Below are 18,027 nucleotides of genomic sequence, written 5' to 3'. Positions count from 1 at the left end.
CCAAACCTGCCGGTTGCCAGCCCCCTTGCCTCTCCTTTCAGTTTTGGCTCAGCACCCTCACTTGTGCCAAACCACCCAGGATGCCATGCGGATGGCCACCACTACCGTGGCTTCTTCTGTCCTCAGCTCTCCGGTCCTCTGGAGGAAGCCTCCTATTGCCACCTGCAGACTGCAGGGGGCTCCTAGTGCGCCCGGGCTAAATTTGAGGCCCACGCCAGCTCAACCTGTCTGCTCTTCAGCCTCAGCCCATCCTCAGGCAAAAACTTCAGCCCCAAAGTCATGGGAACACTGCCAGGGAGTTCCAGGATCCGGGGCTCTGTTCTTAAATTCCGGGGTGGGAGGCTTGTAGCTTACAGACTGATGGAGAGACAGACCTCAAACAGAAAGTCAAGTCAATACGTGATTACAAACAGTTCGGTGAAGGAAAAGTTCAGGGGGCGGGAAAGCGGGTAACAGGGAGGGCATGCATGTGTCGTTGGGGCAAGGGTCAACAGTCGCAGGGTTTGGTGCTTCGTGGATTACACACATTATAATCAGCGTTTGCAATCCTGAATCTTTCCATGGGTGGTGTAAGCCTATCTGTGGGCCCCCTGAATTTGTGTTTACAGATTCTGCATTGATCCGGGGAGGGGGCGTGAGCTTTCTCTGGGCTCTCGGGCTCTGTTACCCACAGACTGCACTAGCGGGGGCCAGCATCCTGATACTGAGCCCTCTCCCACAGAGACCGGCCCGCTCCCAGCCTTGGGCTTCTTGCAAGCTGCTGTTCGCAGCCATGGTGACGGTGGACCTCCTGCACTTCCGCCGCGGTCGGGGCCTCGGCCGCCGCGGGTCTTCGGCGACGCGCCCCCTGCAGGTCTTGTTGGGAACAGACGAGGCGCGCTCCGGGCTTCTCTGTGCCTGCGGGCCCGGCTGGGCGCCCCGCCCCTCCTTGACGCGCGCACGCCTTGGCCCCGCCCCCGCCCCCGCCCGGCCACCGCCTCTGACGCAGGCCGGGGCGGGGCGGGGCGGCGCGGCGGGCGGTGGATTCCGTAGCGAGGATTCAGCCCGCCTCGGAGGTTTCGCCGGCGCGCGCCCGGGACGCCCCCTCCACAATGACTGTGAGTGGCTCGGGAACCGCCCCCCAACCCCAGCCCACCATCCCCGGGGTGCGCACCTACCTCCGCACCCCCGGCACGGTCACCACTCCGCACCTGCTCTGACCATCCCCAGCCTCCTCCCTCAGTCCCGGCCCAACGTGAGGCTCATCGCGGACCCCCAGCTCCCGGCTCGGCCCCGAGCCCATCTCCGCGTTCCCACCCCTCCGCCCTTCCCTCCACAGGCCAGCTCCGTGGAGCAGCTGCGGAAGGATGGCAACGAGATGTTCAAACGCGAGGACTACAAGGGCGCCCTCACGGCCTACGCCCAGGCGCTGGAGCTGGGCGCCACGGCCGAGGACCAGGCCATCCTGCACCGGAACCTGGCCGCCTGCCACCTCAAGCTGGTGAGGGAGCCCCTGCCCCTGCCCTGACTGCTCTGGTGTGCCCGTCTCGCCACTGAGGGGCCCCCTGGCAGGACAGTCACCTTCTCAGGCCACACACACACCTGTGGGATGTCTTGCCAGGTGATTCCGGAGACCAGTCCTGCTGCCTAGTCAGTGCCCTGAAAAGGAGCTGGACAGTCAGCCAGGCCCCTGTGTTTTCTTTCACAGGAAGATTACGACAAAGCAGAAGCCGAGGCATCCAAAGGTAGGGAATGTGCCGGGTACGGGGCTGTGGGGCTTCTGCGGTGTGCACGGATTCTGGGACCACCTCACCATCACACTCTCCTCCTTCCCCTGGAAACACGCCGGCCTCCTTTCCCACTGCCTCGGGCATTTCCTTTTCTGCAGCTGCCCTCACCTTTTCCGAGGCTGAAGTCCTGAGCCCCACATCCGTCCCCCCACCTTCCTCTGGCCCTCAAGACTTTTCCCTCCTGCTCTTGCCTGGAGACGGTGGCCGCACGGGCGCTGACAGAGCTCCTGTTTGTGCTCAGCCATTGAAAAGGATGGCGGGGACGTTAAAGCACTTTACCGGCGGAGCCAAGCCCTGGAGAAGCTGGGCCGCCTCGACCAGGCCGTCCTTGACCTGCAGAGATGCATGAGCCTGGAGCCCAAGAACAAAGTTTTCCAGGAGGCCCTGCGCAGCATTGGCGGCCAGATTCAGGAGAAGGTGGGTGCGTGGCTGAGCAAGCGTGGCGTTCACCAGTGGCAGAGGGACACCGGTAAACAGGTCCGGGGCAGAGGTGTAAACACAGGTCTGCAGGTGGGAGGTGCTGGTGGCCCACCAGCTTACAGAACGATGCCCGCCCCCCGCCCCCAGGCAGCGGGGAGGGACAGGCAAGTGGAATAACAGCAAGGTGCTGTTTTCTGGGGGTGGTCTGCTTGGAAGTTTGTCCGCTCTGCTGGAAGGAGGGAGGCAGACACTTGAGTGGGGCGGTTGGCGGGCACGGGCCCACTCCTGGCTGCCAGAAGGTCTGAGCTGGTACAGCTAAGTGGGAGGGCATTTCAGCGTCGCTCTGAAAGTGGTCCGTGGGCATGCCCTGCGACCCAGGATGTTTACGTGTCTCCCTGGAAAAGTCTCGCCCGCGATCACGAGCAGGTGTGTGTGTGTGTGTGTGCATGTGTGTGCGTGTGCATGTGTGTGAGCCTGTTTATCTTAGCAAAGACCTGGAGCTTGCCTGACTGCCCAGCGGTGGGAGGACGGTGGGGGAGCCGGGCGGCGTCCTCACCACAGGCCCCTACGCTGTAGTCACGGACGGCGGGCAGATCTGCGTGCATAGACCTGGAAAGCTGGTGCTTATTGAGTGAAAAACAAAATGTACGATAAGATGGGTAGCGTGATGACATTTACATTAAATGAGTGTGTCACCTACACCCCTCAAAACAATACCATATTTTTTGTTTGCGTACACTGGGGTATATAAACGTGAAGGAAAAGAATTGAAAAGATACGTGTCAAAATGATAACAGTGTGACCCCTGGGGAAAGGGATTAATTTAGGAGAAAAGAGTTTAAACACCCTCGTGAACTGTAACCAAAGTTGAATTTAGCAGATTTGGTGTTAAAGTGCTGACACAGTGGAAGCAAGTACTATGATGGCAGATGCCTGACTGAGAGGTTGAGACCTGGGAAAGCAAACCATGTTCCTTCCCGTACTGGCGCTGTTTGACTACCAGGGTCTGCCTAGGCCTGTGTGGGAAGGATGGGGGAGCCAGTGGCCTGGGCCTGGCAGCAGGATGTGCTGAGATTGATTGGTCATGTCTGCCATGGCTGCGGGAGGGGAGGGCATAGCCCATGTAAGGCCTGTGCCACCATCCACGCCCAGGCCATGGTGAGGGGGATGACCGAGATCATTCAGATTATTTTTGAATACGTGACCCAAGGGCAGTGTTGGCAGCCACCTCATGACCCGCTGGCCCCCTTGCAGGAAGTGTAAGTGCTGCCACGACATAGATGGCACCAGTGGGAGCGGGTAGCCCTTGGCTAGCAGGATGCCTCCCCTTCTGAATGGCACTGCCTTCGGCACGGGCGCCACCCCCGCTGCCCAAGCGGGAAGTCGCTCAGAGAGGAAAACAGCTGCAGGGAGTTTGGGAGAAGCTGCCAGGCAAGTCTCTTCCTGCCCATGGTAGCTTCGCACAGGCCCTGAACCCAGGCATGCCCGCCGTGCCTCCCCAAGGCAGCAGCCAGGCCCTGGGAGCAGCCGGAGAGAACAGGGTGGGGGGGTGTTGTCTCCGGCCAAAGCGGGGGTCTGTTCCAGCCTCTGTTGGGCTGTCGCAGGTTCGATACATGTCTTCGACGGATGCCAAGGTGGAACAGATGTTCCAGATCCTGTTGGACCCCCAGGAGAAGGGCACCGAGAAGAAGCAGAAGGTGAGGCCCCTGGGCGGAGTGCCCGGCCTGTGTGCGGGCGGTGGCCCCGGAAGCCCCTGTGGGCCTGGTCGGCCGCATGTCGCTGCTCAGGCCGTGCGCCTGGGGTCGCAGAGCCTGGGCGGGAGCTCGGGGCCGGGCGTCCGAGTGTGAGCCAAGGGGAGGGAACCAGTGTTCTCGGGGCACCTGCTGGCCAGGCTACCTGCCAGGCGCTGGGTGCACAAAGGAGACTGAGACGCTGACCCTGCCCCTCAGGCTGCTGGGGACTTGGGACCCCGAGTCCAACAATAAGCATCAGCCCTGAGAGCAGGCTGTCGCCTCTGCTTACACAGAAGGGCACCGAAGCTCAGCGAGGTCGCTCAGCTGGGCCAGAGCTCAGGGCCTCTGCCTGCCCCAGCCCTGTGTGTGTATGGGGGTGGGGGTGCCCACATCATCCTGTACTCCCTTTGACGCAGGCTTCTCAGAACCTGGTGGTGCTGGCCCGGGAGGAGGCTGGCGCCGAGAAGATCTTCCGGAACAATGGGGTCCAGCTCCTGCAGCGCCTGCTGGACACGGGCGAGACCGACCTGATGCTGGCGGCGCTGCGCACGCTGGTCGGCATCTGCTCCGAGCACCAGCCCCGGGTAGGTGGGCTGGAGGGCCCGTCTGTCCATCCCTCCGTCCGCGCTCCCACCTCTCATCTTGCTCCACAAAGACCCTGAGGCAGGGTACAAGGAGACATGTGACAGGGGAGGGAAAGTTAAAGGGGCTCGACGAAGGCCCCTGTGACTGGGGACGAACTGGGGCCCGGAAGTGGCAGAGCCGCCCACCACAGCCCGAGCACTTGCTTCAGGGGGCGGCTTCTGGGCGCGACCCTCCGCAGCTGCTCACGGAGAGGCCCGGTCTCCGGCTCCCTGTCCCAGCGCTCACAGCGAGCTCGCTGCAGAGGACAGGGCACCCGTCCTTCCCTGGCAGTCCCGCTGGCATCTCGACGTGGCCAGTGCTGTCGCCCGCAGCATCTGTGCCATCGGGATGGTGATGTGACCAGACGTGAAGGGCTTGGCCCTGTGATGACCCTCAGCACGGACGGTGGTGTCCAGACGTGTTAGCAGGAGCAGCCCTGTCCCGGCCGCTTACCTGAGCTGGCTGGAACCCGGGGAGCAGGGACTTGACCCTGGCCGCTCTAGGAGGAGCCCCCCCACCCACACTCTCTGCCCTCCTGTCTCCCTCCCAGACAGTGGCGACCCTGAGCGTGCTGGGAACTCGGCGGCTGGTCTCCGTCCTGGGCGTGGAAAACCAGGCCGTGTCGCTGGCTGCCTGTCACCTGCTGCAGGTGATGTTTGATGCCCTCAAGGAAGGTGTCAAGAAGGGCTTCCGAGGCAAAGAAGGCGCCCTCATCGTGGGTGAGCGGGAGCAGGCCCCGGGGTGGGGGGCCGGGGGGCTGGGTGGTGACGTCAGGGACTGAGGGAGGGAGGAACTGAGCCAGCCGGGCTGTTCGGGCCAGACACTGAGGTGCAGGTGTTTCAGGAGTCGGGTTTGGAGACGGGGTTTTACCCCAGATTCTGAGCTGTGGGGGAGCTGGAGCCCAGCCCAGAGCTCAGGGTGCAGGCGCCCCTCCCTGTGTGTCTCCGGCCTCGTGGGGAGGTTCAGAGTCCAGACAGGGCTGGGTCACTGGGGAGCCTGCTGATGTCTTCGCGTTGCCAGATCCTGCCCGGGAGTTGAAGGTCCTCATCAGCAACCTGCTGGAGCTGCTGACTGAGGTGGGGGTCTCGGGCCAAGGCCGAGACAACGCCCTGACCCTCCTGATCAAAGTGGTGCCCCGGAAGTCTTTTAAGGACCCCAACAACAGCCTCACACTCTGGGTCATCGACCAAGGTAGGGGACAGCGTGTTAGAAGGAGAGGGAGACAGAGTGGACGTGCTGCGTCTTGCGTGGGTGGCCGGGCCCGCTCAGCACCGGCTGCGTGTCTGCACTGAGGTGCCGCCTGCGGCCCCGCTGGCCCTCACGGCACCGAGTCAGAGCCCCCGGCGGGGACGAGTGCATGGGGAGCGGGCCTGCGAGCAGGGGGCCGGTCCACTTTCCGCACCCGGAGGTGTTCGGTGAGCGAGTGTCACTTCTGTGCTGGGGGAAGCAGTGACGCGTGACGTCGCAATTCGCACCGCCCTTTCCCCTGAGGGGTCCGGGAGGGAAGCCTGGCAGAGAGGAGTCCCCGTGCGAGGGTGTCTGTCGGGTGCTCGCCCTCCTGTGTGGCCTCAGTGGTCCTGTGCGGTGTGGGTGTTGCTTTCCCCTCAGTCTCACGCTCACCAGGAACCTCAGAGCCCCCGAGCAGCCGGCCCTGCCCACCGCTGCCTGCGGCCTGCAGCCTGCCCGGCCTGGGCCTGCCCTCCTGTGGGCGCCCGGGGACCTCTGCCCTCGGTCTGTCGGGGCTAGGTGTGTTCTGCTTCTGAACAGGCCGCCTTTGCAGGTTTGAAGAAGATCCTGGAGGTGGGGAGCTCTCTGCAGGAGCCCCCCGGGGAGCTCGCGGTGACGGCCAACAGCCGCATGAGCGCCTCCACCCTGCTCAGCAAGCTCTTCGACGACCTCAAGTGCGACGCCGAGAGGGAGAACTTCCACCGGCTCTGCGAGAACTACATCAGGCAAGCGGTCTGCCGTCCGCCCCGCAGCTCCTTGGGGAGGGGCAGCTGCCGTGGGGCGGGCTTCGAGTCCACAGCGCCCCCCAGCGGCCCTCTTTCTTGATCCGCTGTGACGCCTCGTGCGGCTGGGCTCTGTACTGGGCACGCGCCGAGTCTCCTTGGTCACAGCAGTGCGGCGTGACAGTCCCGCTCTTACAGAGGCCACAGCCGGGAGAAGGCGATGACAGACTGTGACAGGAGCAGGGCAGTGTCCGACCTTACTGAGTGCGGAACAGAGAGCGCGGGGCGGGCCGTCGTCGGGGAGGCGGGAGGGGAGCCCAGAGAAGGGGCCTCCGCGCTGCTGTCGGGGAAGGGCCTCGCCTTCCCCGCGGCCGCTTCTCCGGCCGTCCCTGCGTGGGGAGCGCAGATGCCCGGCCAGTGGTAGGGGCGGAGGGTCCCTTTATGCTGGCCTCGCTGTGATGGCTGCCGCCCTGTGCCCCTCAGGAGCTGGTTCGAGGGCCGTGGGCTGGCCGGGAAGCTGCGGGCCATCCAGACGGTGTCCTGCCTCCTGCAGGGCCCGTGCGACGCTGGCAACCGGGCCCTGGAGCTGAGCGGCGTCATGGAGAGCGTGATCGCGCTGTGCGCCTCCGAGCGGGAGGAGGAGCAGCTGGTGGCGGTGGAGGCGCTGATCCACGCGGCCGGCAAGGCCAAGCGGGCCTCCTTCATCACGGCCAACGGCGTCTCGCTGCTGAAGGACCTGTACAAGCGCAGCGAGAAGGACAGCATCCGCATCCGGGCGCTGGTGGTGAGCTGGCGTGTGGGCCGGTGGGCGGGGCTCCGGGCTGGATGGCCTCTGCCCGCTCAGGCTGGAAAGGACACGGGGTGCGCAGGGCTTTGCCCGGCCAGGGCCAGGCCTGTCAGGGCCACATCTGGCAGAGGGGCCCTATGCAGAGAGCACACCTAGGCGTGCAGGCCACACACGCTGCCCCCTGGAGGCACTGGGAGGAGCTTTAGGAGGAGGCGATGAGTTTGGAGGACCCGTTGGGCCAGGCCGGTGAGAAGGGCCACATGGAAAGGCAGGGCCTGTGGGCGGCCCCAGGAGCTGGGGGTTTGGGGGCCTCTGCCCTGCCTGAGCCTACTGCCACCATGCACCTCGGGGAGACTGGTTCCCCCCAGGCACTCGGTCCTGGGCTGCTTCATCCGGTGAGGATCTTGACCATGGCTGACGCACCTGTCTTGTCCCCATACATGTCCTAGCTTCTCCTGTAGAGAGTCTTTTCTCGTTGTCTGACGTGTCAAGGAAACAGCAAATCCCAGGCTGGATCGGGAGGGGTTGGGGCCCAGGACCGCACAGCGGCCCATGAGCCAGTCTCTAACTAGGTCCTGTGTCGTGTGGACACCCCAGCATTGCATTGTGCTACCAAATGCTCCAGAGAGTGGCCTGGAAGAGTGCCGGGGAGGGGCCCAGCTCCGCCTCGTCCCCAGGGGCCACAGCGGGTCCTCGCTGCTTCTTCCAGGGACTCTGTAAACTCGGCTCGGCCGGCGGGACCGACTTCAGCATGAAGCAGTTTGCTGAGGGCTCCACTCTCAAGCTGGCCAAGCAGTGTCGAAAGTGAGTTGCTGGCGCTGCTCTGGCTCCCGCCTCCTGGCCTGGCCTCCGGAGAGTAGGGGCCGTGAGAGGGCGGGGCCTCCTCACTGCCCTGCCCACCCCCAGGCAGACCCTGGGAACGGCTTCACTGTTTGGAGCGGATCGAGCCCCTGGCGTCCCCCCCGGGCCCCGGCCTGCCCCTTCTCGCCCCCATCTGAGGGCTGCCCGCTGCCCCGCTTGCCCCCAGGTGGCTCTGCAACGACCAGATCGATGCGGGCACGCGGCGCTGGGCGGTGGAGGGCCTGGCCTACCTCACCTTCGACGCCGACGTGAAGGAGGAGCTCGTGGAGGACGAGGCCGCCCTGAAGGCTCTGTTCCAGCTCAGCCGGGTATCCGCACGGGCGGTGCAGCCGGTCTGACCCACCGGGCTCTCCCGGCACACCTTGGCCGACGGCTCTCGGGCCCCACGGAGGGCGGGCGGGTCGCCTGAGTGGCCACACTGTGTGGCATGGGCACACTGGCCCACACACAGCAGCAGTGTCGGAAAGGATGACCTCTCTAGAGGGGTCGGGGGGAGGGGTCAGGCGTGTGAGCTCTTAAAGCCTGGGGCCGGCCTGGGGGCTGGGGGAGTTCCCAGGCTCATCCGGGGCTCAGGTGGTCCCACCAGGGGCACAACTGGGGGGCCCGGGCCTCAGTCACATGGATTTCAGTGCTACTCTGCCCGCCCTCTGCTCCTGCAGTCGGAAGAGAGGTCGGTACTCTTTGCCGTGGCCTCGGCGCTCGTGAACTGCACCAACAGCTACGACTACGAGGAGCCCGACCCCAAGATGGTGGAGCTGGCCAAGTACGCCAAGCAGCACGTGCCCGAGCAGCACCCCAAGGTGAGGCAGCTGTGTGAGGGGCCGGGGCTCTTGCGTCAGCGGGGCCCGTTGATCTGGGGCATCCGTGGCAGGCAGGCCTTTCATTTGAGTGGGCTTCCCTCCCTTCGTTTCCCTGTGCGCCGAGTCGTGCTGTGTGAGGGTCCCCATTCCCTGTCGAGCGAGCTGAGCTGCCTCCCTCCCCAGGACAAGCCGAGTTTCGTGCGGGCTCGGGTCAGGAAGCTGCTGGCCGCGGGCGTGGTGTCAGCCATGACGTGCATGGTGAAGACCGAGAGCCCCGTGCTGACCAACTCCTGCAGGGAGCTGCTGTCCAGGTGAGCCTGCGTTGCACCGAGGGAGCTGCCCTCCTGTCCTGAGCCCCGGGCCCGCCCACCGGCACTGCCTTCTTCCCGCAGGGTCTTCCTGGCTCTGGTGGAGGAGGCGGAGGACCGCGGCACTGTGGTGGCACAGGGAGGGGGCAAGGTGAGCTCGTCGGCAGGCTCCTTCCTGGGCTCTGAAGCACACCTCGCTGGCTGCCATGCTGGCAGTTGGCATAGCTGTGGAACAGAAAGGCATCATTCGTGGCCAGGAAAGCCGTCTTCCTGCTGCCTGACCGATGGTGACCGGGGCGGGCTCCTGTTTGGGTCCTGCCTTCTCCTCTTTTCCCTGTGTCTCCGCCTCCAAAGCCCAGAGCCCCGCACAGCCAGCGTCTAGGCCTTAAAGGGTGTTCTGGGAAGTGTTTGCATAGCTTCGTGGGAGACCCCGGAGAGGGGAGCAGGGTCCGAGCCCCCCAGTCTTCAGGCCGGGGGGAGGGGAGCATGGCGAGGGCAGCACAGTCGGGGCCTGCCGCTCCCGGGCCCACCGCGTTCACCAAAGGGCCTGTCCCCGCAGGCCCTGCTCCCGCTGGCCCTGGAGGGCACCGACGTGGGGCAGACGAAGGCAGCCCAGGCCCTCGCCAAGCTCACCATCACTTCCGACCCGGAGATGACGTTTCCTGGCGAGCGGGTGCGTGTCGTGTCTGCCTGCTCCAGCCCGGGCCGCTCCTCCACCCCCTCACTGGGCCCTGGGGCCTCTCGCCGGGGCTCTGGCTCCATCTTGGGACTCACAGGGAGCGGCAGCTTTGCTGAGCTCCTGGATAGGGAGGGCAGCCTCTGCTGGGGGTGGGCCGCCACCTACGTGGTCGGGGTGCGCAGCCCTGATGGGTGGGGTGCGTGTCACAGATCTACGAGGTGGTCCGGCCCCTGGTCTCCCTGCTGCACCTCCACTGCTCCGGCCTGCAGAACTTCGAGGCGCTCATGGCGCTGACGAACCTGGCGGGGATCGGTGAGAGGCTCCGGTAAGATGTCTGGGGGTGGGGGCCTGGGCGGGGCATCGGGGGTTAGATTTTCCCCGTGAAGTCCCTCACAGCCTGGGAAGCACTGTCCGCTCGCTGTCCTGTTCGGGATCCCTGTGCCTCACACAGCTGAGGGGACAGTCCCGGGAGGAGAAGGCCCCGGCCACAGCAGTGTAGGCTCGGAGTCAGACTGCCAGGGTTTGAAGCCTGGCCTCTCTGGTTACCAGTGTGTGACCTTAAGCAAGTTAATTAATCATGTCATGCCTCAGTTTCCCCCGTGAAGTGGATTTGTGGTGAGGAGAATTAAGTGAGAAAATACATGTAAAAGCACTTGGTACAAAGGTGCCCGGCTCCCAGCGATGTGCCCAGTCAGTACGTAGTAGCGGCTGTTACTGATCACGACCGTGGCGGCATGGTGCAGTCCGCAGCCGTGGCTGCCTCTGCTACAGAACAGTCCCGATAATCACGCCTGCGCCTTCTGCTGGGCCAGGGTCAGGGGGTGCGGTGTGAAGGCAGATGGTGTGCGGACTGGGTCAGGTAAGAGCTCAGATGGTAGGTTTAGCATCGCCATCACGCCACCCTCGTCTCCTAACCCGTAGCTCAGAGCGTCTCCCATGGTCCCATGTCACCTCCTGGGCCCGGCTGGAAGGCCGGAAACCAGTGCCGTTCACCCCTGGTGCGGGCGGCTCCGTGGACATAGCCCAGGGGTGGACTGTGCGGGGACCGGCGGTGGAGGCTCTGACGGTGCTGCCCCCACTGCTCCGCAGGCAGAAGATCCTGAAGGAGAAGGCCGTGCCCATGATCGAGGGCTACATGTTTGAGGACCACGAGATGATCCGCCGGGCGGCCACAGAGTGCATGTGTAACTTGGCCATGAGCAAGGAGGTGAGGGCTGGTCGGGGCCGGCGTGCGGGCCGGCGTGCTGGGCGGGCCTCGCCTCGGCTGACCCGGGCTCCGTCATCCGGCCGCAGGTGCAGGACCTCTTTGAGGCCGAGGGCAATGACCGGCTGAAGCTGCTGGTGCTGTACAGCGGGGAGGACGACGAGCTGCTACGGCGGGCGGCCGCCGGGGGCCTGGCCATGCTCACCTCCATGCGGCCCTCTCTCTGCCACCGCATCCCCCAAGTGGTCAGTGCCTCTTCTCTACAGGGGAGGGGTGGCGGGCCAGGACCCCCCAGCATGGTGGCCATTGGCGGGGCATTTGCAGGGCAGGTCGGTGTGGCCCCTGCCAGGGTCCAACCTGTGGCTCTGTGTTCACACCGCCCCATTTCCTGCAGACCACCCACTGGCTAGAGATCCTGCAGGCTCTGCTCCTCAGCCCCAACCAGGAGCTGCAGCACCGGGGTGCCGTGGTGGTGCTGAACATGGTGGAGGCCTCCCGAGAGACCGCCAGCACCCTGATGGAGAGCGAGGTGCTGGAGATCCTGTCGGTGCTGGCCAAGGGCAAGGAGGGCCCTGTCACGAGGGCGGCCGCGGCCTGCCTGGGGAAAGCGGTGGAGTATGGGCTCATCAAGCCCAACCAGGATGGACAGTGAGGGGCTCTCGCACTCTCATGCACACTGCGCCTCACAGCACAGGAACAAGGACACGCAGCTTTGGGGGCCTGGGGTTGGGCTGCGGGGCCTCGTCTCCCCAGCTGCCCTCTGATGTGTGTCCCGAGTCAGGGCCACGCTCACCACAGCCCTGCACTGCCAGCGCTGCCTGCAGCCTCACGCAGCGGGGCTTTCCTGTACTACTGTATGGACGGCTGCAAAGGGTTAGGCCCTTCTCACTCAGCCCCGGGCAGGGGAAGGGCGCCTGGAGCAGCCTCACCAGCAGGGGAAGGGCACGTCCAGCAGCTTCACCAGCAGTGAGCGTCACCCAAGCCTGCTAGCGGGACCGCCCCTGACCCTCTAATAATAAAGTGTGTGGAACTCAGATGTGTGCCCTGTCTGTGACCTGGGGGAAGGCTGGCGGGGGGTCAGCCCCTGGAGCAGGAACTGTGTGCCCGCGCGCGCAGTGGTACCACCTCTAGTAAGGAATCCCACGGATTCCGCACCCAAGGCACTGAGTCGCTGCTCAGGCCCTTTGGAGACTCAGGGGTTAAGCGTAGAAAGTTAATAAACGAACGGGTTTAGGGTACAGACTGCTCGGTGCTGGTCCTTCAGTACTTTGTATTGAGAGTTTCAGTGACCACTCCCGCTGCCTGTCGGGGTGGGTGTGCCGCCGGCCCAGCTCTTCCTTACCTCAGCCGCGTGGGAGCCAAGCTTGGGTGGCCCCGCCTCCTGGTTCCGCTGGGAGGCAGGCCGAGCCAGCGTCTGCAACTCATTGGGTCGAAGAGATGGATGACAGATTCCAAGCCAATGGGAGGGAGGGCTGCCGAGGCAGCTTCCGGTGGGGTCGCAGAGTGGCGCGGTGGGAGGTGTGAGGGGTGGCTGTTCGCTGTCGCTTTGCCTTGACTCTCCAGGGAGTGTTGTCCCACCGGCGTCTCACCCGAGCGCCGCGGACCCACGCCCGCCGGAGGGTCGTACACTGGGCACCCGGGGCCGCAGTGGTACTGCCTCCGCCTCGGCACCAGCTCCACGGAACCTGGACTGGACCGGCCGCTGCGAAGACCGCCAGTACCGCGGTGAGCTTCGGCGTGCGGCCGCCGGCGCCGTGACGCAGCCGCCACCCTCGCGGGCCATTGGCCCCGGGCGGCTGCGGCAGCCAATGGGCGCCTCACCCGAGGCGCAGGCCTTGCGAACGACTTTCTCACTCCCTTACTTCCATCTTTGTCAAACTGAAGAAACTGAATTGAGCGCTGAAGTGAATTAGCTGAGGACGCAAGGCCCCGCTAGCTGCAGAAGCAAAGGGGAACCCTGGAGCTGGGGATCACCCGTCACCGTCTCCCTGGGGTTCCGCCCTCTGCCCCGAGCTGTGAGATTGTGTAACGGTTACTCTCTCTGTCCAATGGCGACAATTGTTCCCAACATTTCGTGGGATGAAGTGCCCAGTTCGAGGGGCGCTGAGCTTGCCTGAGTCCAAAAGGAGGACAGGGAAACTGCCCCAGCCTAGACAGTCCCGAATTGTCCTAAATCTGGTAGGACTTCATCCCAGGCTCCCGCTCAGCGAACCCTGTGGGAGGATATCGCCGGGCTCTCTGGTTTGGAGACCGGAACTTCCCCATCTTACAGGCGAGGCCGCTGGCGGCCGGCAGAGGGCGCTGCGAGGGCATGGCCGAGGAGCGCCGCGGGTCCTGGTTCGGCTTCGGTTTCTGCGGCTTCGGGCAGGCGCTGGGCTCGGGCCGCGGGCGGCAGGTGCACAGCCCCGAGCCACTGCGCGCTCCGGGCACAGACGCAGACGTCTGCGGCGTGAGCGCCAGCTGGAGCTACACCGCGTTCTTGAGCCGTGAGCGCCCTGGCCCAATCCCTCCCGGCCCCGCCCCCACTTGTCCCCGCCTCCTGCTCAGCTGGCTCCCCGCTCCCGCAGGTGCAGGCCAGGTGCAGCTGTCCGGCTCGGCCCGTGGCGCGGCGGAGGGCTGTCGGGACGCCTGGGCCTCAGAGACGCTACTCGTGGTGCTGCGCGACGGGCGGGGACCTGGGTCTGGGGCTGAGCTGCAGGCCTGGGCGCCCGGCTCGGCGCTGTGTGGGGAGCCCCTCTGGGCCCAGACCGTGGTGCTGGAGGCTCAGCGGGAAGACGGGGAAGACGGAGAGGGCGACGGTACCCGGGCCCGGCCTCTGCCGCTGCTGCCCGGCGCCCGCGCCTACGTGAGCCCGCTGCCGCCCCTGTACCGGCCCCTGGCCCCGGAGCTGCGGGCACGTCGGCTGGAGCTTGGCACCGAGCACGCGTTGCTGCTGGACGAGGCTGGCCAGGTGTACTCCTGGGGCGGGGGCAGGTGAGTGTGACCGCGGAAGGAGGGACAGGGACACCCCCTGGTGTGACGAGCTGACCAGCGGTTCCCTTGCTCAGGCATGGACAGCTGGGCCACGGGACTCTGGAGGCAGAGCCGGAGCCCCGGCTGTTGGAGGCGCTGCAGGGGCTGCCCATGGCTGAGGTGGCCGCCGGTGGCTGGCACTCCGTGTGTGTGAGCGGTGAGTGGCTGGTGTTTCTGCAGAGAAGCTCGATCTTGGAGGCTCCAAACCTTCTCCTCTTGCAGTTCTGGGGATGGGGGTGTGGGTGGGGGTGGGGCATAGCCAGGCCTCCTTCGGAGCTGGTTCCACGCCGGTCATTCGTGACCCCTCGTGACAGCCTCTGGTACTGAGCTCCGAGGCCACTCGCTCCTGTTACTGGTCTCACCACCTGCCTCGGGCCGCAGCTGTGTGTTTCCAAACCCCTGCTGAGCAAGGGTGAAGGGCCGAGGGGCAGCCGGGCCGAGGGGAGTGGAGGAAGTGGCTGCAGGTGTCTAGGTGGTCATGACGTGTGGCCCACAGGGAGCGTGAAGGTGGTGAGTGTGGGTCCTGCTGGTGGGGGACCTGGGGCCACGAGGGGGAGTGTCACTTTGAGTCGTGTGCCCGGCAGGCGGCCGATGACTCTGCAGGAGTTCTGGCTGCTGCTTCCGTTGCGGGGAAACTGCCTCCTCCCCGGTCCCACTGAACGCACGGGCGCTGTGGCAGACGGGCTCCGTCAAGGGCGACTGGGCCACGGAGAACAGAGGGGACGCTGGAAACAGGCCAGCAGCGCGCCCCGCACCGAGGGTCCAGGGGGAATTGGAGGCCTTCAGTTTGGTGGTTCGGTGTCGTGGTGGAGCCCAGGTGCCCCAAACCCGACCTGCAGGTTCAGATTGGCGCCCTGTGCGTTGTGAGCTTCTGCCGCACGCGCCAGCTCTCTGTGCCACAGGCTCTCTCGTGACCGAGACGGGAGCGCTGTGCACAGTGGGTTCGTGGGAGCGGTGCTTGCGACACCGGCGCAGGTGAGAGCACTCGGCAATGATCAGCCAGTAGTGAGTTTCCAGTGTTGCAGCCGCTGCTCCAACCCCAGACCGTGCGTCAGGGGTGAGGTCGCTGGAGGCTTCAGGGAGAGGCTTCCACGGGACTTGTGGCGGGGGTGGGGGGGAGTGGGGCTTCAGAAGCGGACTTGGGATTTGAGTGGGGACCACGGGAGGACTTCCAGGGACACCCTTCTGAAGCGTGTGCATGTGTGTGGTGGGAGTGGGAGGGGCAACTGAGCAACGGAGGGAAAAGAGAGGAAGTCCAGCAAGAGACTTCCTTCAGTGACAAAGATGACCCAAAGGTACTTTGGGGAGGGGGGGAACCTGCTAAGACAAGGACAAGGACGCTGCCGGGTGCCTGGGGAGGCGCTCTGTCCCCGCAGTGCTGCCTTGCGCAGGGCTGGCCTCAGGTGCCCAGGATGCAAGTTGGGTGCAGGGCAGTTGGGAGACATGCAAGGGGCTTAGGAGGCAGAGAGGGTCACAGTCTGCTTAATGGGCTTCCTTTATGTCCCTTTCAGAGACTGGGGACGTTTATACCTGGGGCTGGAATGAATCGGGGCAGCTGGCCCTGCCCACCAGGAGCCTGGCGGAGGACAGAGAGACAGTCACGGGGGACAGTGAGTCTCAACTCTGGACTTGCACACTTTTCTGTCATTCCTGACTCCCGGCCACAGGTCAGCCTGTGGCTCTCAGTGTCTAAAAGGGACGTGCGACATGCTTGGGACCCCAGGACACACCACAGAAACCCCTTCTGGGAGGGAGCGTGGCAAGGCTGGCGCCCACACACCTGTCCACCCCAGCCCTTCCCAGGGAGAGAGGGCTGGCGGCACCAGCTTGGGGGCTAGACAGCAGGCACTGTGCTCCGTAGGGCCTTGCATTAGTCGGTGTGGGCAGCTCAGGGAGTGATGGCCGCTGCCGTGGTCATCAGGCTCACTGCTTCTCTGAAGCCACAGGACTGAGCGGACGTGGTCCTGGAGTGACGGGAACCGCCGGGGATGAGGGCGGAGCCCCTGTCCCCTGCATAGCCCTGCAGCCCTTCCCAGCGTTACTGGACCTCCCCCTGGGCTCGGAAGCGGTCAAGGCCAGTTGTGGGTCCCGGCACACAGCTGTGGTGACGAGTGAGTGTGGCTGGGCAGGCTGGTTCAGGGGGGAGCAGGACCGTCGGTCTGCCCGCTCTGGCTGGCGGCGCAGAAAAGGGTGTGGTCCCGCAGAACGCTGCTGTTGTGGGCGTCTGGGACATATGCTGAGTAGCAGCCTCGCTGGGAAACAGAGTCCCAACCTCCCGCGAGTGTCACAGGGCACTGAGGCCCCAGAGGGTCTTGAGGCGGGCCCGGGTGGGCCAGCCTCTGCACAGCCACCGACGTGCCCCGGCCGGCTGCTAAGACCCCTCAGCTCAGTAGCTGTGAGGTGCAGGTGGCACATGGGGAGGTGAGCCACCACCCCACATGTGGTTGGACAGTTGTCAGAGAGAGACAGAGGGGCTGCTGGGCTCTGCCAAGCAAACCTCACGGCTTGCGGTGTGCCGGCCCCGGCTGTGGCCGGCCAAGCTGGGCAGCCGCCTCGTCGGACAGCCTGGTGATGGCCCCTTCCGGTCCTCTCGGTTGCAGGAGCCGGGGAGCTGTACACCTGGGGCTGGGGTAAGTCGGGGCTTCGCCTCGGGGATGCCGGAACCCAGGGCAGGTGACGGGCCGTGCTGACACGCTGACACGTGGGAGGGCCGGGACCGGACAGCTGTGTTTGTCCCCTTCTCTACAGCAAATCTAGGCACACTCAGGTCCCCTCTGCCTTTCTGAAAAGCCGTTTGTCTGAAGGGAAGCTTTGGCCAGCATTTATGAAACACTTTTTGGTCTGGCACTGGGTAGGGAAAAGGATAAAAAGAAAATCCCTGTGGTGAGGTCTGGGTTTAGGCGTGAGGAGCCTGAGAGGCAGCTGGCCTGGGGTGACTGGTGGCTGCCGCCGAGGGCAGCCGGGCCAGCTTGCCTGCCCCGGAGGCTGGTCTCCTGAGGTCCCAGCAGACCCTGCAGAGTGGCTGGTTTTCCTGCCTGGAGGGGAGAGGTGCCGGGGTCCAGGGGGGACAGTGGCCGAGGGTCTGGTCTCACTGTAGGTAAATACGGACAGCTGGGCCACGGGGACACGACCAGCCGGGACTGGCCCTGCCGGGTGGAATACTTTGTAGATAAGCAGCTCCAGGCAGTGGCTGTGAGCTGCGGGCCCTGGAACACCTACGTGTATGCAGTGCAGAGAGAGACGAGCTGATGGCTGTGGACAGGCGCGAAATGAGTGTGCAGTAAAAATTCATACAGGTAACACCCGTGAAGCTCCCCCCCTGGTTCCAGAAGCACCATTGCCGGCCCCTCCCTATCATAGCATCCTTTTTTTTTTTCTAGTCTACCCTTCCCTCCCCCCCTTCTTCCACCCCCTCACTCCCAGTTTTGGATACTTTTTTAGAGGAGGAAAGGGAAGGAGAAAGGGGGAAACATCGATGGGTTGCCTCTTGCATGCCCCCTACTGGAGAACCTGGCCTGCAACCCGGGCATGTGCCCTGACCAGACATTGAACTGATGACCTTTCAGCTCTCCGGCCAGCGCCCAACCCACTGAGCCCCACCAGCCAGGGCAGAGTTTGTCTGCTTCTCGTGCTTCTGCAGGAGTCCGCTAATAGTGCGTCACTACTCCTCTTCTCCGGGGGGGTCACTTCCTAGGTTATGTAAATGTCTCACCATTGTACTGTACACCTGTAACTAATGATTTCCAATGTCAAATACAACTGAAATGTTTTTTAAATGTATATTTTTTAAAAATATTAACTCTATATTTTAAAATAAAAGGCCAGTTTCGCCCTATAAAACCTAGTTCTATTCGTGACAAATACCAATGAAACTACGTTTC

General features: G+C 64.4%; 2 protein-coding genes across 5 annotated transcripts; both read left to right on the top strand.

Moving 5' to 3' along the window:
- The first annotated feature begins 989 nt into the window (after positions 1 to 989).
- Positions 990 to 12,170, top strand: UNC45A (unc-45 myosin chaperone A). The gene is made up of 20 exons (XM_045824796.1): positions 990 to 1,097; positions 1,319 to 1,480; positions 1,688 to 1,724; positions 2,011 to 2,186; positions 3,794 to 3,886; positions 4,339 to 4,506; positions 5,097 to 5,265; positions 5,567 to 5,737; positions 6,327 to 6,498; positions 6,979 to 7,279; positions 7,992 to 8,086; positions 8,310 to 8,451; positions 8,803 to 8,943; positions 9,127 to 9,254; positions 9,336 to 9,402; positions 9,811 to 9,924; positions 10,140 to 10,255; positions 11,020 to 11,137; positions 11,224 to 11,379; positions 11,529 to 12,170. Exons 1-20 carry the CDS (start codon positions 1,092 to 1,094, stop codon positions 11,784 to 11,786), a joined length of 2,790 nt encoding a protein of 929 aa, XP_045680752.1. The 5' UTR covers positions 990 to 1,091; the 3' UTR covers positions 11,787 to 12,170.
- Positions 12,171 to 12,345: 175 nt separating this feature from the next.
- RCCD1 (RCC1 domain containing 1) lies at positions 12,346 to 17,986 on the top strand. Of its 4 annotated transcripts, none has more exons than XM_045824840.1 (9): positions 12,346 to 12,859; positions 13,407 to 13,620; positions 13,702 to 14,107; positions 14,182 to 14,303; positions 15,658 to 15,756; positions 16,087 to 16,257; positions 16,747 to 16,776; positions 17,244 to 17,442; positions 17,713 to 17,986. In XM_045824840.1, exons 2-8 carry the CDS (start codon positions 13,446 to 13,448, stop codon positions 17,393 to 17,395), a joined length of 1,155 nt encoding a protein of 384 aa, XP_045680796.1. In that variant the 5' UTR covers positions 12,346 to 12,859; positions 13,407 to 13,445; the 3' UTR covers positions 17,396 to 17,442; positions 17,713 to 17,986. The 4 variants fall into 4 exon arrangements, with proteins under 4 accessions (XP_045680796.1, XP_045680797.1, XP_045680794.1 ...); XM_045824841.1 differs by lacking the exon at positions 12,346 to 12,859 and adding an exon at positions 12,879 to 13,149; XM_045824838.1 differs by lacking the exon at positions 12,346 to 12,859 and adding an exon at positions 13,156 to 13,312.
- Positions 17,987 to 18,027: the final 41 nt, after the last annotated feature.

Source organism: Phyllostomus hastatus, unplaced genomic scaffold (assembly GCF_019186645.2).
Source record: "Phyllostomus hastatus isolate PE091 unplaced genomic scaffold, TTU_PhHast_1.1 phas_scaffold_555, whole genome shotgun sequence".
NCBI classification, from domain to species: Eukaryota; Metazoa; Chordata; class Mammalia; order Chiroptera; family Phyllostomidae; genus Phyllostomus; species Phyllostomus hastatus.
The sequence above is the reverse complement of the archived record's forward strand: the minus strand, read 5'-3'. Positions and strand labels throughout refer to the sequence as shown.